General features: G+C 46.2%; 1 protein-coding gene across 2 annotated transcripts in view; it reads right to left on the bottom strand.

The window, feature by feature from the left end:
* The window catches only part of DENND5B (DENN domain containing 5B), a 106,705-nt gene extending 84,798 nt beyond the window's left edge, over positions 1 to 21,907 (bottom strand). For both annotated transcript variants that reach the window (XM_050712598.1, XM_035550836.1), the window contains exon 1: positions 21,796 to 21,907. In XM_050712598.1, coding sequence (XP_050568555.1) covers positions 21,796 to 21,907 — 112 coding nt within the window. The remainder of the gene's footprint in view (positions 1 to 21,795) is intronic.
* Between the last annotated feature and the right edge of the window lie 4,240 nt (positions 21,908 to 26,147).

Here is a 26,147-nt window from a genome sequence, read left to right as displayed (position 1 = left end):
AAAAAAATACACACACTGCTGCTGCAGTTTCTTAGACAAATGGAGGGGCCCAGCACATTTCTGAGCTGGAAGAGTTTTCTTTGTGTAAAAGAGCATATTCTTCAAAAAGGGCAATTGTGCCTTTATTAGTACAGCCTTATGAAAGTCAACCTGATAGCCTTAATGAACCAGTCCTAACAGCTACATCTTCCTCTCCCTCGCTTCCAAAAATACCATCATGTCTTAACAAGTTTTGAACCCCACCACTACCACCCTCAAATTAAAACGCTTCTCAAATCGGGTTAAATTTGCAATAGAAATGCAATACAGTAATGGGGATAAATTCCATCCAATCAGCACTGAACAAAGTTATACAAGCATCACCCAAATTATCTCACTGGCTGGGGATGCTCATGAAGAAAAGAGTTCTGAGTACATAGGAGACAGCAAGACAAAATCCCATTGCCATAAGTCAACCTCCTTTACCAGTTAATGGTAAACTTTGAACCCTCTTTGGCATCAGGATGGCCTTTCAGTGATCAATGCAGACACTGATACACAGCATGAAGCAGCATACGCAGCTCAAGGTATTTAGTAACACGTGGGATTGCCTAAATGAGACAACCTAATTTCTAATTCAGCCTTCCAGCTACATTTAGCCTACTAATACAGCAACAACTACTACTGGCCATCTTACATTACATGGCTATGTTTCAAAAAGGAAGCTATTCTTTAGACACAGTGAGGTAAGACAGAAGGCACAGAGAGTCTTCAGAGACCTTCTGCCTACTAAATGGACTAAGTATTGTCAAGAAAGATGAAGTCTGTAAAGCAGAGGATTCTTCTGGAGGGCACCTACTGCCACCAGAGCAATTCCTCTGAGGCTTTTTCACCACAAATGCTCTTACAAAAACAAAAACAAACAAACACTTTTGAACATTGTTTTTTTTGAAATAAGGTCAGGTATCAACAAATTAACTTAATTCTTTGAAAACTGTCAAAATTAATTCCATGCTCCAAACAAGAAGATTTTTATCTTGATAGTTCAGCTAATTCTTTTTGTGCAGCTACATACCACCAGACTGACCAGTCTGGATCAAGTCACACCTCTCCTTAAAATTCGTCACGAACGGTTGCAACTTTCCTCTTCATCTGATCACTGCTTTGCCACGGTGGCAGAAACCACCACCACTGTCGTGAAACAGCTAACTCGGTCCTCAGTCGCTGCTACAACAGCAAGACAATTTCTGGAGCCACCCAACACTTTGCAGAATGATGTGGTACCTGCATGGCATGGACAAAGACCATGCGGCCTTGAAAACACAACCTTCGGTGACGCTATGTTGCCTGATAACTTCAGAAAGAAAGGGAAAAAATAGTTGTCAGGAATCAATTGCTTTTAAGACCGCTGAACATTTTGGTGAACATGGATGTAATTGAGCTTGTCCAATCCCAGCAAAAAACAAGCTTTCTGGATTAGCTGGTGTTAAATGAGTCTGCATCGAGACCCTTCTCAAAATGTAAATGCTGTATCTATTCAAGACATACTGTGATTTGGTCTGGGAGAGTTTAACTTTAATTTATCTTCTAGCATACATATATTAGGTAATCTCCACACCTATCTCAAAAAAAATCCTCTTAGATACGTTTATCCAAAGCGTTTATCCATATACATCTTTTACGTCTTACCCTATAGATTTCAAAATATGGATTTTATATTCAGAGTCCTAAGGAAGCTAAAAACATTATCTTGGCTTACCATCAACACACACACACACCCCACCAACACCTGATTTCTTATTCCAAGTTCCTACAACATTCTGATAGTGAACCGAGGGACAGAATGAGTGAACTAGTCAAAAATTTTACCCTTGACGTAAATTTAAAAAAGTTTGTAGACATTTAGAGGACCACTCCCAGCGAATTACGTTTAAAAGGCTCTTGAACAAGCATTAGGATCACTTGCCGCGTACCACAAAAAGCTACTGCACTGTTTTCTTCCACAAGGGCCCTGGAACCAAAAGCAGGTTTCTTTGCTCTCAGTAATTACTGATGGATCACCCATGCAGAGATTATTACCGTTATTTAATTTGCAGATCCACTGCAGGAAAAACACACATAAGCAGCCATTAAGTTCCCATAATTCTTCCTGAAGCTGTGTCTGTTGTCCATCAAGGTCACCTGTCTCTAATTTAGGACCATCAGAAAACTCCTCTGAATTCCCAGCTAGAGAGGGGGAACAGGAACACAGTTTGCACACATACACACAAACACCCAACTTCCCTGCTGACCTGAGCAAAGAACTGCTATCACCACCCCCAAGGCCCCAGACATTAGGGATTTTTCTTTAATAGCCTTGTAATACTATTTGACTCTCAGCGTCACCAAGTGTATGTCATCACTTCTGTTTGATGAGCTTTTCCCTTATAACCTAACAAAATTATCTGGTCTCTTACTTGTTTTGCCTATTCCTTAGGCTACAGACACCGCTATCCACGAATTTCCTTTGGCAAGCAGCAGTCTGTATTCCAGCTTTAGGGCGCTTTTTACCTTGAGCTGTATATCTGGGCTATTTTAATGAAATGCATCAAACAAAAAACAAACCCCAAAGATAACCTTAAATTAGAAGGAGACTTGTGCCTCTTACTCTTCATCCCCCAAATACTGCTGCCTGCACTTGAAGTCATTTCCTTTCTGTCCAAGAGAAGCACACACAATCTCCTTTAATCCAGGGCAGGAGTCTCACACCCACGCAGGTATACCTATGCCTGCAGATACACTAGATGCCATCACTCTTCTATGCCTATATTAAATTCCTCCTTTGTGTCAGCACATCTGACTGATCAGTATTTTGGATACCATAAAGAGAAAGCTCTAACTGTAGGACTGAGAACATAAGTACTAATCCAGCAGAGAGCTTGCCTCTTTCCACAAGGAAGTTACTTCTGTCTGGGTCTGTTGGTTGAAATTTGGCTTCTCAGAAGCAACTCAAACATATTCCAACATCGTATTAAGATAGACCTAAACAACTTGAGATCTCTGCCTTTTTATTCACCTTGAAAAATTTGAAGAGCTGGCATTCACCCCAAACAAAAGCTACATGCATTTTACACGGCTATTAAAACAGCCTTCCTGCTCAGACTTGAGTCTGTGCCCTCAAATTTCCTTCTCCACCTCAATTTATCTTCCTTCAATTGAAATCACTGTTACAGCAGATTAGCTTTATCACGTTTATCAAGCAAAAACAGCATCCACTGCTCCGAATGAGCTCAGATGGAAGGCATTCATTTACACACCGCTCCTCCCCTTCCCAATTAAAACAATAACCAATTTGGTAGGATGTTAGTCCCCCGCCACCCCACTAGGACGGCTGAAATTTCAGCACTGAAATAACTCAGAAACATCCCACCGTACGTACACATAACTACAGCTTTCACAGCAAACGCCTTCAATGCCCTGTGCAAATAACACATTTTTTCTAGTAGACTGCAGGAGAGACTGAACATAAAGCTCCTCGAGACCTACAGTCAATGGCACCTCAGGATTAAAATCCAGCATTTAGACTCCCCTACTACACGCTTATTCCTCCAGACACAAATAACTCTCCTATGAAACTGGCTGGGAACACTCTTGGCTTCCCCTGAAGAATCTTGGTTCTCCTTCTCCATGAAGGCTTGCATCAGATCGGATGCACTCTGGAGAGCAGCTGGCGCAGGCACCCGTCGAGGCGGCACCGAGCGCAAGCACAGCCCTCCACGAGGGAGAAAATCCCTGCAGCTCTTTTTTGTGCATTGGACGGCTGCCCAAACGTCCCAAACTGACTCAGAAGAAGGAAATGACCCACCGGCACCACCAGGTCAAGGAGGCATCCCGGTGCTGACTCCCCAGTTCACACAGCATTTGCTCAGCGTTTTCCTTCACCTCTCTGCAGCTTTGAATGCTGCTGACCAGCCGACCAGGGCTTCAAACTGCTATGCCAGGGCTCGTTCCAGTTTGGCAAATTCAATTAAGCAAAGCAGAAAAGTTTTCCTCTGACACTGGCAAAGCTTTTTTTTTTTTTTTCCTAAACCAACTAAATCAAGTTTTGTTTCTAAGAATGATGTTCCCAGCATTTTTGTCCTCTTTTTTTTTTTTTAAGTAGAAGGTGTAGAAGGTAAAATGACCACACAGAAAGAAAACACACAGAGGATCATACAGCTACCACTGCAGCAAGTTTGATGGCTCCCAAGGAGCAGCATACAAACACTTTGCCAGAAGCCTGGATACCACAAATGGGTGATAAATAGCACATTGGCTCTTAAACTAAACACTCATTTTAAATCCGGTGATAAAACAACCACCAGGAAGTACTTGATGCACCATCATTGACTACTGTATCCCATTCTGATTTTTTTTCCCTTAAGGAAAGCCCTTTCAATTTTCTTCTGCTCCTGCTATGCTAACAAAGACACTTCCGTGGAGCTTGTTGTGTCACCGTGTATTTTAGTAGAAAAGAACAAAGACTCTCAGCTTTGGTACTTTAAAGTTAACTGCATGAATACGGTGGGCTTCCCCAAGCACATTTCCAGGGGTGCCATGTAGGCGTTAGGACTTCACACCAGGGCACTCTCACACCTGAAAGGAGACAGGTAGTTTTTCTGCTGCTTGAAAGGAGTCAGGGGGAGCTAAGTGGGCTGACTTCTGAGACACACACCTGGCAGCAGAGCCATCACATGTCTGTGAAGAAAATCACCAGCATCATCTATCCTGAGATGGCTGAATTGCGTGGCGGGACCTGACAAGCCCTTCCTTGGCAAGATGTTTAAAGACCACAAAATGGCCAGGTAAAGCAGCTACGAGCTCATATTAGTAGAAGTAGCCTGCGATCAGACTGCTTACTACATACGAGCTCTGGTCTTTACGTAAGAGCTGGGTACTCTCTCATTTAAGCTGACCCCACTGACCAGGAATGCTGTTTCTCCAGGCCTTGGGTATCTGCCTGGAATGTCTCCAGGCTTGTCGTGCTCCTTGGGTTTTGGAGATTTCAGCTCCTCAGATGCGAGATACAGACTGCTACTGAAGGTGGCCTTCCCTCAGCACAGGTGCCACACACTGGCTCTAGAATCACCCTGACAAAAACATTTCCTAATACTTTTGGGGATGGGACCTCCAAGGGCTGTGGATGCTTTCTTCACCTCTCAAGATGAAGCCACTTTTGGAGAATAAACGTGGAGGGGAATGAACACGGAGGCTAGGAAGAGACAGAAGAACTGGCCTGACTTCCACGAGCTGCCAGGGGCTACCCTTCAGAAGCCATTAACAGCCTTAGGACAACGTTTGGCAGAGAGAACCAGGCCACTACATCAGAGGCAGTCATTTTATTCACCTACTTCCCTCAAAGAGGAAAAAAAATCTTCCTCTATTCATCAGCTGCCTACACAAAGGAAAAGCCCTCCTCGCATAAGCAGCACTGGAGGCTCAGCGCAGAGCTTTGAGGAGAGCCAGGGCAGGGAATCAGAGCTTGTCGTGATGCTCACCAGCCAACAGCAGGCTGGAGGCAGGGCAGGCAATCCTGCACCCTGCTTGTGGGTCGGAGAAAAGGTGACTGAAGGAACGGCCAGAAATACAGCACTTTGGCAACGAGGACAAGAGCCCCTGCACGGCTTGCCAGACTCCTGCTAGCGGCTGGCAGCCGACAGGAACAAAGAAGCTTGGTCGGTGGCAAGCAGTGTTTCGCAGGCGGGTACCCAAGTGCCCAGGATGGCTACACAGGGGGTGTAACTGGCACAGTACGTGGGCTTTTGTGTCTGGGGCGAGTGGAAGGTGCTGGCTTCTTTTGGCTGTCACCAGTCTTAGTGTGACGTTCATCAACAGCGTATTCATTGCCACAAGGAGAGGAGCGCTGCACTGCCTGCCCTGTTTTCACCAATGCACGTGTATAACGCACACGTATATTGCGTGCACTCCTCCAAAAAATAGAAAAGTGCACCCAAACAGTGTTAAGGACTGGATCAACCCCCCATCCTTACTGCCCCTTTGCTCCCGCAGTGTTTTCCTCCACAAGCTGCCTCCTACCCCACGGCACGCTCCCATCTCGCAGCAGAGTGAGAGGCAGCCTCTGAGGCCCTGCCACTGCACAGGGCAGGGCCCCGTGTGGTTTCACCCTGTGCAGAGGGGCAGCAGGCAGTAAGAGCTTCAGCCAAGGAACAGAAGGGGAAAGCACTACTCATCTAATTCAAAGGAAGGAGCAGGAGAGCTTTCTCCGGCTGTTAGCCCAGGGGCAGGAAAAGTCGCCCTGCTCTCCCTCTCCCACGTAGCTGGACTCGCATTAAGCTGCAGTTACACGGTGCACTGCTGCAGCTGAGCATCTCCCTATCCCAAAGTGACGTGGCAACACTGCAGAGGAACAGATGTGGAAGCCAGCCCTTGGCCGTGCCGTTGCATCAGGAGAGCAAGCAGCAAAATGAATGAGCCAAGCAGGCTGGGAGCCAGGGTCTGTCCATCAATGCTCACGGTCCCGTTCGTCTGCAGCTGGAAAGAGGAAAACTGCAGAGGCTCCACTCGTTATTTTCGTTAAGTCCTGCAGCAGTTTTCCTGCCCTCCAGACCTGGATTGCACAGTTCTGTGCCCCCTCCAGAAGCTACATAGAAACAATCAACTAACAGCCAGGGTAACGCACGGTACATAAATAGATTGTACTTAGCAGCATGCTTAAGCCCTACAGGTAGGCTGGCCCTTTTATTTAAGAGACTCTGCAGTGGAATCACTGCAGGAAAGTAAAACTTTCTAGTTTGTGTTAAAGGAACAGAGGGTGACCAACAGTTTTCTGTGCTGAGAGCACAAGGCAAAACTTCAGCCCGAGTGAAAAGACTGATGACTGCCGAGCATTATTTCTTCTCCCATCTGTCCCTTACATGCTTATACGTTAAAATAAATGCAAACCACTTGACTGCAGTCAGATTTGGCATTTCAGATAGCTTGGGTGGGGGGTGGACAGAAGAAGACAACAATTGGGGGATGAATACATGCACTCTAAAATACAAGTAGTTCAGAAGACATCAGCCAGTCACTAATGAGATTTGGATGTCCAGCTTGCCCAGGGGAGGGGGGAAGGGGAGTCCTGCTATTAATAAACTGTGCTTCATTTTGAAATTACAAGCTCAAACACAAAAGGTCAGCAGTTCTCTAGAAATAAAAAATAATAATAAAAAAAACCCTTTTTCAGCATGCAAGCTGCATCACTTCTTTACAAAAAAACTTGCTTTTAGAAACAGATGGCAGCCTGCAAGACCTACAAATCCTTTGTCTGGAGTGGCAAACTAGGCCCTATTGCCCATCAAAGTCAACCACCGCATTGTGAAGCACTGACCCTAACAAATCCATTGTTTCTTTCCACCACAATGCTAAACCAGACAAAAATGAGTCAGACTTAACAGGAAAGGGTGAAGGATTTTAAATCCGTTTCCCCCCCTCCCCACAAAAGTAATGCCACAGGGGAGAGCCCCTGTCGCCCCTTCACTGAGGGGCAGTGCCCCCGTTTGGGCCAGGCTGCTCTGAGGAGGACGGGTTTGGGTTTGAAGCATTTATGCAGCTCAATGCAACAGCTTTGAAGTCAGCAGCCTCCGCCAGCCAAACTACCCACACAGTCAAGAGTGAATATCCAGAGCAGGAAAGCACGGCCCTTACGTTAGGTGCCTTGTAGTTTCTCAGTCCTCCCTTTCCAGTGCTGCCAAAGCACACAAACGGGAAGAGCCCTTTACAGGTAGCTGCAGGAAAGAGAATACAATGGTTTCTCTCCCGGTTTCTCTCCCGTTTCTCCTGCGTCAGCTGAGCCCAGGCAACAGAAAGGAAAATGTGAAGTGACAGGAGCGCATATCAAAAGAGAGGCTGCCTTCAGTCGAGGGAGGAAACAAGGCGGAAGCCTGCTGAGGAGGTGATGGACGGGGCGATGGTGGGTAAAGGAGAGAAAAGCCTTTTCCTCGCTGTGGGTTTTTGGTACAGCTTGATGCACAAAGGGAAATACCCATCGCCAGCACCATGGGCAGACACCTCCCAGCAAGGAATACTTCTGTCAAAGAGAAAATCTTGCTGAAAAACAGTGGGTGCGGATTACAAATGATCCAGCTGCTTTCATCCTGCATATTTAAAAACAAGATACAACAAAAAAGGCAGTGTCCTCGGGCAACTCATCGGTTGGATTTTTCACACACTCACAGAAAGTGCCCCCCATCCCCCTTTACCAATTTTCTTGGGCATAAAACAATCTCTCAAGGACATGGCAACAATGACGCTGAAATTCAAAGTGCTGAGATCAAACGCATGAAGCTGATGCTCATTACAGCTAAATTATGTCATCTATCTGAGAGCTCAAGCTTATTGTTTAAGACAATACAACAGTCATATTAATCACAGCCATTGTGCATTGCTTGGAAGACACCTAGAAAGCTAACGAATGCAACCGAGATTTATTATCCTACGGTGCCAGAGCTAATGACACGGTTTTCTCCTCGGTATCTTTCTGCTTGTGGTTTGCCACCTGTTTGCACCAGAGGACCCGAAACGAAGATGTGCTGGCCCTGGAGGCTGGTGCTCGTGCTGTGACTGCTCCAGCAGAACACCAGCGAGCCGCGAGGAGGGGCTGCTTCGGGGGCAGCTGGCGGCCAGATTATTCATGTAAAGCTCCTATTTTTCTTCTCAGGTTTTAAACTTGCAGTTCCTTTTCGTGTTTTATGTGGAGAAAAGGTACGCCACCGAGCCTCTGCGTGAGCATAAACGACTCGCTGTGCCCTTTCTAAAGACAGTGTGAAGATGCGTGCCATGACCAACACAACGATGCGTTTGAGCAGTCTGTCTGCTGGCAGCATTCTTCTGAGTTTGCATTTTCTTCTATAAATATTTAACATACAAGAACTGTTCATGTTACCCACTTTGCCCGAAGTGTTTTGACAGCCATGCTCACCCCATGACAATGATGCTCTATTTAACACTGCAGCTGCAGACAGAAGGATTTGGTTTCGGTTTTATGCAATATTGTGAAACCCATGACCTCGTCCAAAATAAACCAGACAATACATTTTTAAGGAGTAGAATTTAAATGTGTAGGAAGGACAATTATCAGTAAGCCACTACAAAAAAAGCAAAACAAATTTAAGTTGTGACTGCAGGAGTTTGCTTAAATCCATCTAGAATCCCCTTTTTATTAAACATATTTAGGAAATGAAAGTAATTTTTTCCAGGGCTGATTGTCTCTAAGTAGCCTCCTGATAGGGTTTTTCTAAAGGCTGGGATAATGTCCAAACTTTCTGGACCACAAATTACTGTTGACCCTCAGAAATCTCTGTGTGCTTTTACCAAGCGCTTAACTGAACCCACAAAAAAAAGCCAAACACTCGGCAGACCACTTGTCTCCCTGAGGGAGGTTTGGCCACACCATCTCTCGGAGAAACTGAGACTCAGCACAGTCTAGCAGCGAGTAACCAAGAGTCAGCCTCTCACAGCTGATGGGGTTCACAAAGTTTTTCAGATGGAGAAAGTTCAGGGCAACAAAACCTAAAGACTTAAATAGCCCAGTCGGTCAACACCACACAGAACAGTTCTTTTGCTATGAGTGATGTGGAGATGCGTTTTAAAGTGCTCACTTTAGCACGGAATCATTTAAGTGATTACTTAGAAAAAATATATGAAGGTAATATAAGAAAGAAACGTTTATCCTTTCCACATGGACAGCCACGTTTATCCTTTCCACATGGACACTACCAGTGCGACCCTGGCCTGCTCTGCCAGAGCCCCCACAGCTATTTCCTCACCCTGCTAACAGAAGGCTCGGTGATAAGGTATTTTCAGGAGACATGTAACAGGCCCAAGCTATGGCTTTCAAACCAAGTCCCTCCGCCAGCCCCGGCTCTGCAGCAACCCAGAGGTACCCTCAGCTGCCGGCACTCGCCTATTAAAAGCCTGCTGAAAGCGTGGAGTGGTGCCACTTTGGGATGAGCAGGTTAATCAAGCGTGGCCTGCCAGCCTCCCGCCGCACTGCAGAGCAGCGCTACGTCCTTTCAGGCCGTTTCAGTGGCCAGCCTCAGCTGAATACGGCCATTTAGTTCAAAGACAACTCATAAACGCGGAGCGATTAGCCATACATCTTGCAGCGCCTTTTACTGGAGTTACTCACTCAAAACTTGGTGTACTTAACGCAGTTTTATGACCCCTTACACATCACTAAGAATTCAGATCTTGGTTGTTAACAATATTATCAGAAGGGTCACAATAGCTTTTTAAAACAACAACAAAGAGTGAGGAAGAGCTGGTTTGTTTTTAAATGTGGGAAGGAGGAAGATTAGGAATTTTAAAAAAAAAAAAAAAAAAAAAGCACAAAGCCCTCTTCCCCAGCACTTTCTGCTTGTGTATCTCCCGTTCACTGCATTTTGTAAAATCTGCTTTTGCATAGACACATTTCTTGGATGCAGTATCACCAACACAGCCAAGTACCTACAACTTTTCATTGAATTTGAGGAAGGCCTCAGACCCAGCAGACAACCACCCTCACACTGACATTTGTTGGCAAACTTAGCTTTGCTCCCACTGCCCATTATCACATTGTAGGTGCTTTGTTTCTCCCCTAAGGAACACCCCTCATGTGGGACTGAGAGGGAAAGACCAAGGAAGATGGCATTAAACACAGCAGCGTGGTTTCACAGATCTGGGTGAAGGCACTAGGTGTACGCCAGGGAAGAAATTTGGGTCCTCTTGCCGTTAGCTCCTTTGGTCCACACCAGCCCATTAGCTTATCTTGCTCCTGCTTCCCTCTCCATACCTTGAGTGGCCCTAGGCCCCAGGCCAGCAGATGGGCAGGGGGCAACACACGCACCCTGTGCTCAGGGCCCAGCTATGTGGCTGCCATTAGCCCACCAGGGTGCCCATGGGCATGCCTCACCTGTCGTCTTGGGAAGTGCTGCTGCTCGTCCTGCAGCCTCTATGTTACCGGGAGGTTGATAAGTTAATAAATTCTGTGGGAACTTAAAAGAAAATCAGAAATCTCCCTATCACTTCAATTTTACCTCTGACAAAGTTAAAATGTGGGTTCAGCAGCTGGTAGATAAGGATACAGATTTCTTTGGGGCTTTGTGGTTTCTTTATTATTTTAAAGAAAAAAAAAACAGGCTAGTGTGATCACATTATCAATCACACAAGCCTTAGTTTTGAGTGTGAGACTACCACAACATCATCAACACAGATGGTCTGCTGCTGAGTGTAAACTTCCCTTTTTAGCTACTCAGTACACTGCAGGCAAGTGCTAGGACAGAAGTCATTGTCATGAAGTGCTGACAAAATATTAGCCGATGACTGAAACCCAAGATGGGTTTTGAATTGCAAATAGTTTTCAGATCTAAAATGCTATCAAATACAACAGATCTTGGGCACTCCACTGCAGCAGTTGCTGCGAGCAATTAATTCTCAGCTCTAGACAAGACCTGCATTTGTGCCTGTTCTCCCCAGCACCTGGACAGATGCCTTACAACACTAGCACAGACCTGCAGGCAAGGAGCATGAATGCATCCCGGCCACAAGACAAGACGTTTGCTCATTCTTATTCCTGCCGAAAGCACAGGAGCTGAACTAACAGGGGCCCTGAGCCCCGGGTCACAGCCAGGGCAGGCGCGCCAGGGACCTCGGCTCTTCCTCACCTGCTGACCGGGACAAAGCACGGCCAAGGGATCTGTGCTCATTAAGGCAGGGTTTTCATGGGAAGTTCAGCAAGCATTAAGCTAGAGGGTTTTTTTGTTGGCTTTTTTTTTTTTTAAGCAGTGTGTTAGACTGAGCTCTTTCTTTCCCCTCCCAACTCCCAACCCTGCAGGCAGCTCCAAGAAGAAAGGAAACAAAGACACAGGCATAGGAACTACAGAAGTTATTAACCAGAACGGCTATTGTTAAAGTTAACATCTCGCACCACTGTTCATTCCCCTTTCTCTAAGCATGACATAAGACGACAGCTACAGCTGCCTCACCCTATACAGATGTTCATATTCATACAGGAAAAAATGCTTGCTTAATGGCATTCCTTACACTGGGATTCTTTATTTCTTAGTCATTCCTCAATTTAAGATACAACATTAGACCACATATCCCTGCTTGAATTAAGACAGTCAAACAACATCTGTTATCGCGCTTGCTAAAGCCAGAAAGAGTCAACATATTTGCAAATGCTAGTAAGACAAGCCTATCCCAAGTAGCATCATCTTGGGAAAAGGCTAAACACGTGATCCATCTGTGCTGAAGAGCTGCTATGTTGATTTCCAGAGAAAATATTCTCCCTTGGCAGATTCATAACAGCAGTCATTAGAGACAAAGGTTGACAACCTGCAAAGGGGGGCACTGAATATGCTTTAATACCATTCTTCCGAGCTTTGACATTCTTGAAGTGTTTACAAGGCAAAATGTACAGGAGAATGCACCATTCAAAGCTCTGCAACGAGGCACACATCTGTGATCAGTAGTTTTACAAAGAACCTGACGGTTCTTAAGCATTGTAAGTCATGACCTGGCATCTCATATTCATTTATTACACAAAGGTGGTGGTTTTCTTTTTTCTTTTTCTTTTTTTTTTTTGTTATTAACAGAATGTGAGGATTCTGCCCCAAATACTCAGTGCAGTATACCTACAAATTATTACACTGGAAGAATAAACCAAATGAGAATGCACAACATCCACATGACAAAAGGTCCCATCTGAGAACCTGTAACACGGCCCTCTTGCTCTCCTACACCAGACAGAATCACAGCTGTGACAGTCTATGGTAGGAGAGCTGTTGTTTTGTTTTTCAGCATAAAATTATTCTCATTTTCAAATTCACGTCAGAGTATTGCTTAGCATAAAGCAAACAAGAATATCAAGTGGGAATACTAATGGAAAAACAGTACTGTGTGAATAACTAACTAATCAACAAATCCTCCCCTCCTTCAATGAAAAGCCAAATATTTACTCAATTGTATATTGCATTCTTTACTCAAATACTTCATAGTTTGAATTAAAAATAAATAAATAAATAAATAAATAAAACCTTTCTCTTTTCTCTTTCCAGAATGTCTCATGGGAGGGCAGAGGGTGCAGGAGGTATTCACACCATTGGAACAGATTCCTCTCAGCAGCAACCTGGACACAAAGCCAGGGAGGTGGGCTCCTGCACCAGGGCTGGGGCATCAGCCTCCAGGGCAGCGAGAACCTGGCCTCTGGATCCTGCCAGGCATCTCCCACCAACATAAGCAATACATATTTGGACCGTGGCATCGTCCTCCTCTCCCAGTAGGCTCCAGCCATATCCAGGACACCAGTCAGTCAAAAGCAGGCTGCTCAGCCCATTTGATGACTGTTTCACTGAAAAATTACAAGTTAAGTGAGCGCTTGGTTTCATCATTTCATTACAAACAGCTCTGCCCTCTTGTCTTTCAGTCACAAGGCATCAGAAGCACATTTTACACCTGGGCAGCCCACTGTAAGAAGCATCCAGTGACACTTGCTTGTGTCTCGTAACTATAGTTACTGCTAACATCGGTAACATTGCACTGCATGCCTATCACTTTGCACATGAAGATAGCTGTGCATAGAAATGAGCATATATATAGAAGCTAAAGAAAAAAATGCAAATTTATACAAATAATTTCAACCATCCATGAAAAGCTGCAGCCACTACACACCCACAACAGTTGAGCTTTTTATTTTATTTTTTTTTAATCCTGTCATTGTTTACACAGAACGGTATTTCAGATTAAGCCCCCTCACCCTTCCACATGTTAGTCTTTAACATGACAAGAGAATACCAAGGAGGGGGTGGAAAGAGGATTCTGGCCTTCATGCTGTGCAACCTACCACTCACACAGCTTCAAAGACCCGTTTGACTCCATTTGATATACAGCTTGTTTAAACAACAACAAAAAATCGCTACCAGCTCCCAGAATTATTGCAATTTGATGAATAATATTACTGTAAAGCAAAGCCAAGTTCATGCTCCAAGAAGGGAGCACAAGCTCATTCTCCAAACGTGACATTGCCCCTGAACACGAAACAAGAATTGATGATGGTTTTGTATGTAATTTAAGTTTATTTTCCACTCAGAAAAAGTTTTCGATGCAGATCCACCAAACCCAGACATACCTCCCTCCAGTATTCTGTTCTGCCAAGAGTTAATTCTTGCACTGTCACTCAAAGCAGGCCACGGACATCTAGCAAAACCCTTCAGCCTACTCTACGGAGCATACATATTACCAAGGTAATTTCCATTTCACTCTTTAAGCATCTGTTTTGATGTTTTGAAGTTATTTTTAATGGATTTGGTTGCTATGTGGAGAAATGAGGAAGAAGCAAAACCCCACACCCTGAAGGAGCATGGCTTCACACTTCCAGCCAGACACATTCATCAAGGCTAGGATACCCCAATAAAAAAGCTCTCAGTTTAGATACAATGGTCAGACAGCTGAGCAAAACTATCTTTGACTCCAAACATGGAGCATAAATTAAGCTGTTTATATTTTTATACTGGTAATGTAACAGAAGCTTCTTCCAGGCATCCCAATATCGGACACCTCAGCAGTCTGAGGCACATTAGTCATCTCCCAAGTATGTCTTATTGTGATGACCCATTGCCATTTCTTCCCTAATTATTTCTGAGATTATCTATATGGCTAATGTGACTATGAAGACCTACTGTTTCCTGACCAAATTTGTTTTTCCTCAATGTAACTTTTCCTACCATAAGCATTTTTGCTGTTCTCTGGTCAAGAGGTAGATAACAAAGGGGGAGAAGGCAGGAGGGAGTAGGAATTGAATGCTATTAACACCTACAAGCTTTATTTATTTTAACTGCTACTGTTCTTCTCCATGCACAGGAGATCTGGCTGAACAAGCTACTTATAATCACCTTTCCACATATCTAAGTGGTCATACGTGACCACAAATAGCAAGAAGCACCATAGCATTAACTGGATCAAAGTGCACACGGTGCTTATTTGTTCTTTCGTTCACATTTCTCCTTCACTCCAGTGCTCATTGCACCAGATCAGCAGCTGCAGCAGGGAGCAGCGTGCCAGCTGTGCATCCAGCATCACCTGCAAGAGCCGCACGTTTGCCAGCAAGCTCCAGGGACTAGCTGGCATTCAGGACAGCTTGATTAGTCCATGACAAACAGGTGAAAAATGGCAGGCAAGAGAGCTGCAACATCCTCACGTTACTGGCTGGCATGCACCACCACGTTTCCCAATGCCGCTTGTTTCGGAGGCGTTTCTGCGGCGAGCTCTGCGCCTGCACAGCGGAGGCCTGGGCACAATGTCAGAGCGCTGGCACGGCTCCTGCAGCACTGGCGCGTCGCTGGCGAGTACAGAAAGGCTTCTCGGGCAAACAGCTGAGCAAAGAAATCAATACTACAGTCACGCACCGCCCGTAGCGGTTCTGGCATATGCCCTGTCCCTGCTCCAGCAGGCCTTGCCGTCAGAGCGGTGGACGTCACTTTCCTCAGGTGCCACCACCCTCGGGCACTGTGAGGAGCACCGTGGAGGTGGACGTTGACCCAGGAGCCTCTCTGCTGTCAACAGGCACCTCCACCTCCTGCACAGGCTTGAAAACACCATCTCTCCCTACACCCCACCAACACCCAACCGCGCTGAGGCCCTGCTAGGCCCAGCAGGGTGCTGGCACCCTCGCCTTTCCACAGTCTTCTCCTGGGGCAGGTCCTGGGCTCTGCCAGCCCCAGGGACACTGGCCCTCACCAAGTGGCACCCTAAAGAGCTGCGAGGCTGGGGATGGGCAACCCCAAGCACAATACAGACTGGATTCAGGCCGTTCCTGTAAAGGACGGCAGCTCAAACACTGTACCTGCAAGCACTTTGGTTGCACTGCGGTTTACACTATGTGAAGGGAAAAGGCTCCATGCCGCAATATTAACAAACCTGTTACTACAGTTTTCACTTAGCACAAAAAAACTACCCTCACTTACAGTGGCATACCTTCTACTGTGCTACTGCAGCAGCCCCTGGCAGTGAAAAGCCTTCTGAGAGTATGAGAGGGCTTAGTTGAAGTGGAAATTAAAACAGCAGCTTATCGGGCAAGGGAAGAATATGAAATTCTTTGTGGTTTAGCATTAGTGAGCCAGTGCTATCGATACAGATACAGATATTTTTCCAACCCAATCAATTGGTTGGCTCCTTATTTTCAAAGGAATACAATATAAAAACTCAAAGAAAGCAAATGTATAACAGAAGGGTTACACCATGGGGAGAGAAGCATTTAAATCCAGTATCTCTCTGGCATATACGAAGATAGAAAATGAAGGCTTTATTACTAAAGCATATTAACCCATCACAGCCGTTAGCGATTCCACCAATGGTCCGTTATCCAACAAAACAAGAGAGTCACTCCTTGTTGAAGGTTATTGTAACTGGCAGTGATGCTTGTCAATAATATCGGCAACTCTTTATAAGGACACTGTTTCCTTTGGCTGCAGAAATTATCCTACAGAAGCTAAGTCTTCATTGTATAATTCAGAAATCTATAGAAATCAATATGTGGTGTTACAATGGAATTCTGTTTTTCCCCAGTAGCAAAAAATCCATGTTTAAGAACAAGCCATTACAGCAGTTGTCCATGCCACCACCTCTGAAGACGTAGAAGAGAGCACAAACATCACTTTCATTTCTGAGCTGAGCCAAGGTTGTGTGGCAGCTGAGATTACTCCACCATCCCTTTAGCTAGAACAACAACAGTTTTCTTATGCAGATCAAAATCAAAATATTTGATTTTACTTTAACAAAACACTAACACAACTTAGTTTTCTATCAACCAGGTTTCCTAAATGTATACCCTGTGTTTCCTGATTTATTCTGACAAATTACCAAAAAAAGTTAGTTTGATAAGCCAGCTACTCCATCCAGTCCCTCATCCACAAAAGTTTCATATTCCAGCCACAAACCCAGAAGATCTAGTGCTGCATTTGAGCAACTCCTCTTAATGAAGGGGGGTGGGAGGAACATTAGATTTCCATCGCATCCACAAGCCCTGTAATGATCATAAATCCTAAGCAACCTACTATAACTGCTTCTGAGGTGCACATTAAGGTATGTTTAGTTGTACATGAGCCATCTTCTCCTCTACTGGTACTAGTCTTATCCATATCCAGGTTACTTAACCGGGACAACCCCCCCCATGCATGTTTTGCATCACTCTGGACTTTACTTAAAAAATGAAAAGCAAAACTCCCGTAGCCTATTTTTCATTTGTCACAACTGAGTAAGTCATGAACAGGAACTGCAACTGTTTAGACATTCCTTGGTCAAGGGAAACTTATTAGTGTATTTCCAATAAACTAGGAAAATACCCAATCACTTATTTTGAGAAAGGTCACATACACAAGAACTTGCATCACTGTAGCAACGCCACTACATTTTCCCGGTCGAAGCCTGGCACTCCGCTGTGACCTGGCAAGAAGGAAGTCAGATGGAGAGCCGCGCGAGCTGCAGTCAGGCTGCGCACCGCAGGAGCATGCAGGTGCCAAGTGCACACAAGAAATAAAAAGGCTTTTGCCTTTCTAAAAATAAGAGCCTGCTAGACAAGAAGCACAGTTAGCCAGACTGCAAGGCACACTGTTTGTTTTTCATCATTATGAGCTCAGATAATGTTTCACTGATAGAGGAAATTAATTATCAAAGTCTGGATATTTATAGCAAGAGGCAGAAGTATTGTTTATTTTCCCCAAGACACTCGACATGCCCCGTTAGCAGGGCCAGTGAGCCCTCCCAGCAACTGCATGGCTGGTCACTGCAAGAAAATAAACAGCTGATCTTAAAAGCAGTGAAGCTCCCTGCAGCTTTAAAGTATAAATTGAACCAGGATGCTAAGACACTGAATCCAAAACCAGACAATGCAAAATATGTTGCTAGACAAGATACAATAACTTGAAATTCTCCTAATTATAAAATATTACTTCGATACCATGCTTGGGGTTTACGCATGGAAAAAGCTATAAAAGATTTCGTTTTACACAGCAAGAGGGCTACTACAACTTCAGCAACATTCACATTCCTAAACACAGAAGATATCATCCAACACAGCCCTTCCTACGCTAGCCTACTACACCCTCACCTTTAACCACATCTTCTCTCCCTCCAAACTGCTCCATTAGCATCCACTCCATAGCATCCTCTGCAGAGCTCAGACTTGTTCCTCTAATTGGGAACAAAATGTCCACCTGTAATTCCCTCTCTACTTTCTTCCAGAACCCCCACTAAAAGACATCCCATTGTCTTTAACTGACTCTCATGTATTCTGGATTTTTTCCCTATGTTACAGTATTTAGAATTTATATGCGACTCTTTAACAAGGTACTACAAAGTTTAATATGTTATCAAAGCAAAACCTAATGGTGGCTACAGGCAGAAAAATCTTATGCCTTGCACACATGCTTAAATTTCATATAATATGACAAACTATATAACAGAAACAGTTTAATAAACTGTTTTTCTTTTAATAGACTACTTTTCTTTGAGACAACATAAAATATTTACCATAATGTGTTTGTTTAAGCACATGCAATTCAAACACTGGTCTCAAGATGACTTTACCTGGAGTAGGAGATATGAAGATGAAAATAAACTGAAACATATTTTCCATCAGCCCTAAACACGAGAGAGAAACTTCCTTCATCCTATTTTAGTGGAGCTCAACAGGAAGCACAAACTAATACTGAAATTTTCATTCTTTTCAAGATATTTCATGTCAAATAAACTGCTTTTCTTTCCCAACCTCTCCAAATATTAAGTGCCAAGAAATCCTTAGATAGTTTCCTTTCTTCCCTCAAGTCCCTAGATTTTTTTGTTCCATCCTTGACCGAGAGCTTTGTGCTAGGGCCACAAGTGTTTGACAGCATTATAACCCATACGCTACTTTGCTGCATGCCTGGATATAATACCAAGTCGAGCAATAGGTGGACAGCTTTCAAATGAACTGACCTAAAAACCAAAATGAAGTCACTTGAAAAGTCAGCTGTGGAGTAGTTTCCTATATTAAAAAAGAAAACAAACTATACCGCAAAATAATACACATGCAAAAGTGAGAAAAAAATCTAAGCAAAATGAATCATTTGCATGGTGGAAATTTCTCATCTACCAAATGTATATTAAGCACTCAGCATCTGCAGGAGCAACTATAAAGCAAGTCACTCTTCCCTAAAAGCATGTAGAGACCCTGTCAACCTTTAAAACCTTGATTGCACTTCATTTTGTGATTAAACACAGCAACCCTACAAAAAGAATTCAAAAGCCTCACAAGGGCAGTTATTTGTGCTGCCTCCAGGAGAGACATTGAACATTTTGCTTCATGCCTGATGCATAAATCTACAGATGTGTTTCTATTATTTTTTAACCGCAAAGTCTTTGTGCGGAGGGAGAATTTGGGTTTAAGTCATCGGGCAAGGAAAGCCTTCCTGTGCACCTCAAGCTGCCCCCAGCACAGGCCAGGCAGCTCCAGCTAACATCAGGGCTGCCTCACCCGCCGCTCCTCCGTGCCTCTGCTGATCACCAGCCAGTCCATCTGGAAACCAAAAACCCCGCGAGGATTTTGTAAGCTCTGCTTCTCCGCTCACAGAACAGGCCCCGGGGCCTCCGTCTCATCTCGCTCCTCTGCTCAGTGCTCAGGACTGGCACGGCTCGATGTGCTCGAGCCTTATTCCAGCAAGGTGCTTTGTGTACTGCGGCTGCTAAGGGACTTGCACGTTTAGAGATAAGCAGGTTCTTAATTACTTTTTTGCTAAATTAGGGATGATCTGCGTGACAGCTTAAGCGATGGCAGCTCTTCACCAAAGGCATGACATACCTCAACAACCTCTTTAAACACAAGGCTAGCAAGATGGAAAGCTATCACAGCTATATAATTCAATACCAAGATAACAGGCTCGTTTCTCTCCAGAAAGCATTGTAAAAGCATTTTTAGAAAGAAATAGCCTCATTTGTGGGTGTCCTGTGACACAACAGCCTTTCTGTTCCTCAAGCATCTTTCTCCCTACGTATTCTGATTATGATTTCAATCCTGGTAGCTCAATTTTTGAAACCTGTAACAGGCAGATGAGATCTTGCAGGTGCCTGCCTATGGTGGCATTAATACTCCCCAAGGTTTAACAGAGATGTTTTCTCAGCTGCATCTAAAACCAGAGGTAATTTTTCCATGGCTGCATTATATTTGTGGCTCACAGCACTGCCTGTTCTTCTCCGACATTTCCAACTGCTGAGCTCCCAGCTGATAGCACAAAGCTGTTATCACGAGTCCCTAAAAATATAACACTGCTCAGTGGTAATACGAAGTCCCACCATTGTTCCTGTTACTGGAACATACCTCTACCATATCCCAACCCTCCTAAGTATTGAAGATGTCTTCCAAATTGGCATTACCCAAAAGTTTTTGCATGCTTAAACCATATCTTTAGCTTTAAAATCTGATACGCCTTGCTGGAAGTTTGGCTAAACCTCCTAAATTGCCATAGAAGACACAGAGCCACGACACTGTATGAACTCACAGTGTTCATCTGCCCTTGAACAGCACTCCCCAAGAGCACACGGGTTCACCCTACTGTGAAACGGAGCAGAAATAAGCAAAAGACGGGTTTTAAAAGTACAGGTAGTCATCAGGGAAGGCACAGCCTGCTAGCCAACACTGCTTTAAAAATAGTCTCTTTTCAGAACAAAGAGTTAGAGATGACTCAAAATTTAAGTTCCTGAAACCCCAATAGGTCATGTTATGCAAATCCAACCCTGCGTGCCATCAGCTGGGAGAAGGCTCATGAGCCAGGAGATCTCCATTAAGAGCAATAAAGCCAAACCGTGATCGTGGTCACTAGTACATGTTAAAAACCAGAGTTTACAGAGCACTTGGCTGAGGCTTCAACTATGAGACCCCCACTCTCTCAAATGTGTGCTCCATGCAAAGACCATGGGGAACGCTACCAGCACCCTGCCCCAAGGCACAGCTCTGTGGAAGTCGGGTGCCCTGATCCGCCCCCCTTTTCCAGCCCACAGACAGATGAACTTCAACCAGGGCGCGCTGATGGGCGACGCAGATGGCGACTCCTGCTCTTACACAACCGGGAGGCGCCGTGCTCCTGACGCAGCTCAGCGCACACCTCGCCGGGACCCTCGGGCAGGCGGCGGTGCCCGCGGGGGCAGCTGCGGCGTGCTCGGCCCCGTGCCCCCCGTACCCACATCATGGGCATGAATGGGCAGCAAAGCCCAACTCCCAGCTCAAAGAGGAAGCGTTTAGCATCCAAGCAATGAAATCCCATTACTGAGCTTCTAGTCAATCTGATTTTACCTGTAAAAACTGACTTAAGCTTTTCCTTCTAACCACAGTGACGTCTGGGGAGGGATGCCGCCTTCTCCCCGCAAAACCAGCCCAAATCCAGTTATGAGAAATGAATATTTGAGAAAATGAGTTAGCATCGCCACAAGCCCATAGCGACAATTTTCCTTCTTGGATCTGTTACATCTTCGGGGGCGGAGGGGGGAAGGACGGCTGCACGCAGGCTATTTTTGAATAGATAACCACAAAACGCAAAGAAAAAAAAAAAAAAAAGAAAAGACAAGGCAAAAAAAAAGATGCGATCCCATTAATGTATTCAGCTCTCCCCAGACCCCCCCAGCCCGAAACAGGGCCGAAAACGCCGTCCCCCGGGCGCGCTGCGGAGCGGGGCCCCCCCGGCAGCCGCCCCCCGAGCCGCCGCCGCTCCCTCGGGGCGGTGCCGGCGGGGGGGGGGGGGAGCGGACATTTTGCAGCGGCAGCGGCAGCCCCCCGACCCCCCGACCCCCCCTCACCTGCCAGCTCGTCGGGCTCCAGCCCGCTCTCCGCGTCGATGCCGCAGAGCACGAAGTAGTGGGCGAAGCGGCAGGGCGCCGCGCCGGGCCCGGGGGCGCCGCTCCCGCTCATCCCACCGGCGCTGCTGGCGGCGGCGGCGGCGGCTCCGCGTCGGTGCGGCAGCCCTCACGGAGCGCCGCCCCCCGTCCCCGTCCCCGTCCCCGTCCCCGTCCCCGTCCCCGTCCCCGTCCCCGTCCCCGTCCCCGTCCCCGTCCCCGTCCCCGGCGGCGCGCAGGCCGCGGCGGGCAGGCACCGAGCGGCCCCGGCCCCGCCGTCAGCTGAGGGGGGCGGGAGGAGCGGGCGGGAGGCGCCGCGCTGCCGGACCGCCCCCGCGGGGCTTTTAAACCCTGCCGGGCCCCCCACGCTGCTCCCCGGGCCCGGCGGCGTCCCCTCGGGGAGCTTTGCGGGGGGAGAGGGCTTTCAGCGGGCTGCACGGCGGCGAGACGGGGGAGAGGGCCCCCGGGCGTCTGCGGGGTCCTAAAGCTCTCTTCATCGCCCGTTTGACCGGGATTTGACACCCGTTCTGCCGTATCCAGGAAGAAATCCCTGTTATTTTAGCCCCGTTCCCACGAGCCCTCCAGTTATCGCCACCCCACGCCTAAGCACTAGCCGACCCGCTTTTAAAAGGGTAGGATTTTGAATCATGGAATCATTAAGGTTGGAAAACACCTCCAAGGTCATCTCCAACCATCCCCCTACCACCAATGTCACCCACTAACCCATGTCCCCAAGCACCGTGTCCAAACTTTCCTTGAACACCCCCAGGGACTGTGACGCCACCCCCTCTTGAAGGTCCAAGCCTTCTTCTCCAAAGCCATGAAAGCCCTGCTCACACTAGATATTTCCACTACCTGCATATTTTAAGGAGGGTGTCGCAGAATTCAATGTGCAATTTCATTCTTCCCTTAATTCACTTACTACTGGTCTGAGCAGCGTGCAATCATCACAGTCTCATCCCTTGCTTACCGTGGACTCTTATGATCTCCCTCAGTTACCTCTCTGCAGCGTGAGCCACACACTCTGATCTATATTTGTCCTTATTCAACAAACCCCTTTGATGATGGTGTTGGTGTAGGAAATGCCCACAAAGAACTTGTTATTTCACCTGCAGCACAGGCCTTTATGCAGAGGCAGAGGGAAGAACTGCTCCTTCCCACCTGTTGGCAATCCTCAACAGCATCTTTCCCTGTCTTCTTCCCTATGAAGTAACAAGTTAGATGCCCTTTCACGTCTCAGCTTCCTGTCTACTGAAAGCGGACAAGGACTCAACCAATTTCCCCACTAAAATATCCAAGGAAAAAGAAGGTCGGAGCCCTCTGTCACGTCACAGCCTCTGGTGGTTCCAGTGCTCAGTGAAACAAACTAGACGTTGCTAGATCCACACCGGAGCTTGCCGGAATCCAGTTATTTTCTCAACTTTGCACTGAGAGCCAGGTTATTTTATTTAGTTTGGTTTGTTTATTAACTTGTATCTACCTGCTCAGTTGGCTCACAGGATAAGAGCTCAGTCAGTCTCTGACTCTCATTCAAAGCTAATTGCTCTCATTCCTGCTGTAGGTGTCTCTTTGGAGGCCTGACCGCACGGGTGTCTCCGGGAAGTCCAAGATATAAGATATTCACCAGCCTCTGTAAAAGATGTACAAGTTAGGACACCTTCTAAGAGCAACCCAACATTTAACACAACAATCCTGATCTGTTCTTGGGCAGCAGGCAGTTCTAGATGGCTTTGTTTAGCTGTCTTCTGCACAGGACAACATTTTTTGTTCAAATAGCTTAGTAGATATTTTAATCTCAAAAACCGGTGACACACATAGCGTTAAACATGGGCATGAACTGCAGCATGTGAGATTACAGGTTTAAAATCCGATAAACCGGGTCCAAAAATCCACTCCTCTTCCTGGAACAGCAGTAAGGTTAAGCTCCTGCTCCTGTATATACAGCTCCCACAGACGCTCTTGCAGGAGTTTCACATGGGCAATGATGATTCCTTCTTATAAGATGGATCTTCTGGGAACATCATCCCAACGAGGCCATCCAGCTCCTTCACAGTGCCAGCAGACTCAGCTGCGCTGAATGTGCCTAGCTCTGGTACGCTCTGGCCACTTTATGTCCCTGGGCCTGGATTTTTCCCATCTCGACCCTTCCATCTGAGCTGCTCAGTCTTTCCCTCCAAGCCAGCCTAGCTTCAGATGCTGCGTGCCACCTTCAGGTAGCTCCCCTTCTTAACTTTCATTTTATTTTTTTTCCTTCCACCCTTGCTCTCATCTCAAGGAATTGGTAACTCTTAAGAGATTTTAGCAATTAAAGTAAGCTTGACAGTAGTCCCTCTGGAAAATATTAAAATTTCAGAACTCGCCCGCACAACCTTAGTTACATCATGGCCCTCTACCTTCCTGCCCAGTGGCACTGCTCTCCTCCACTCCAGGAGGCAGACTGGACACCCGTTTACAGCTGCTTTTTTCATTTGTCTTCTTTCACTCTTCATCTACATAAGCACAAAACAGAGGGCAAGATGTGGCAGTGTGTGGTAAGCCCCTTCTTTCTCCTGTCCAGGCATAAGCAACTGCTCACAGGGAATGGCCACTGGGGCCTTTGCCTCTGCGTGGAACAAGCCTGGCCAGCAGAGCAGGGTTGGGTTGCCTCCTTGGCTCGTAGCACCTACCCCATGCTTTGTGCCCACTCCGTGCTCAGCTGTGCCATGGATTCTTCCCACACAGGGCATGCAAGCAAAATGCACTGGCACCTGCGTGTAACACACCACTGCCTGATGTACCGTGCCTTACGTTGTACAGCACAGGAAAGCACACAGGACCCTCCAGGTCCACAATTCCCTTTCCTCTTTAATTAGATTTTTTGCACTATTTTGCCAGTCTAAGCTTTTGTTTGTTTGTTTGTTTTGTTTTGTTTGCTTGTTTGTTTTTTAGTCTTAATCTTCTTTTCACTATCCAAACCCATCCTGCGCAGGTCACCAGGGCCTGTCTAGAGGGGCTGCCCTGCTTCAGAGACCAGCCAAACACTTCCTCTGTATTTGCCACGCCAATTACTTACATTTCACAGCAGCCACAGGCAGGTCCACAAAAGGGCTGTTGAACTTCTTGTAGAGGGAGCGGATAACCGGGATGAGGCCCCAAAGCATCAAAATCTGTGGCGTAAGTTCACCAGTCAGGCACATGCCATGGAGAAGCTTTTCTGCAGCCAGGGAAGAGGCGGTGACTGATAGGGTTGTGCTGCGAGGCACATCTGGGATGATCAGAGGTAACCGTGGGATTTTGAGTATTTTTTTCCTTTCATCAGCAAAGGGAGTTGGCTCTCTGCAGGGGGCAATGGATGGGCTGGATGTCCCCTTTTCAAAGCACGCTGACAATAATACTGGGGAGATGAGGCTTGTCCCTGGGACTGCAGATTACAGAGCAGTGCCAGAGCAGAAGGGGCAGGGATACGGTAGGACTGAAGTGCAGATTGGGGTGAATGCAAAAAACTTCATAGCACAGACCTCCCACAGACCAGACCTGCCCAGGACCTTTTTACTTTAATCTGCTCTCCCGTGGCAACAGCTTCGTTCCATCACCTGCTGGTTTTCCGGCAGCGTGACAGCAGGGGAGGATTTTTGTCTTGGTGGGTTTGTTCTTCCTCCTTAGGTACTTGTGTCTTCAGCTGGAGGGAATATTTCTCCCAGTATCAAGTTGTTTCAGCTTTCCCGCTCCTTAATCTCTCAGCAAGTCTTTGTTTTTCAGGATCCGTTAGTTTAAACTGGGTCAAATGCTAACAAGCGTGTCAGCCCCCCCTGCCCTTAGGATCTGCCATAAAAGATCAGACTGCAGGTCTGTCAAGCTCCTTGTCCTACTTCTGTAAGGAGTCAATGCCCAGCGTTTCAGAGAGGTGGAAAAACCCTGATATTTGAAGGCTATGTCACTTCTCCTTGCTGGGACTCTTGCTTCATATTTTATTTTCTTCAGCATTCTTCAATGAATTGAAAATCACGCTTGCTGCTGATGGATTGCTCAACTACTTAACACAGCTCTACAGCTTCCTGCATACGATCCCCTACCAGCTGCCAAGCCACATTGATTTTCCACTGAAAGCCTTTCTTATTTTCCTCTAATAGCGATGCAGTCACGAGATCTGGTAGGGTGAAAGAGAGGGAAAACAAATCAGATGAAAACAAATGTTTGCAATGCTCAGAAGAAGTTTTCTACTTTTGGCTTACTTTCATTTGAGCTGTTTGCAGCACTGTGAGCTACTTCACGAGAAGCAGAGTGCAAATAATTAGCTGAAAGGAACAGGCAGCTTATAAGAACGGACTTTAACACTG

Source organism: Cygnus atratus, chromosome 1 (assembly GCF_013377495.2).
Source record: "Cygnus atratus isolate AKBS03 ecotype Queensland, Australia chromosome 1, CAtr_DNAZoo_HiC_assembly, whole genome shotgun sequence".
Classification (NCBI taxonomy): Eukaryota; Metazoa; Chordata; class Aves; order Anseriformes; family Anatidae; genus Cygnus; species Cygnus atratus.
The sequence above is the reverse complement of the archived record's forward strand: the minus strand, read 5'-3'. Positions and strand labels throughout refer to the sequence as shown.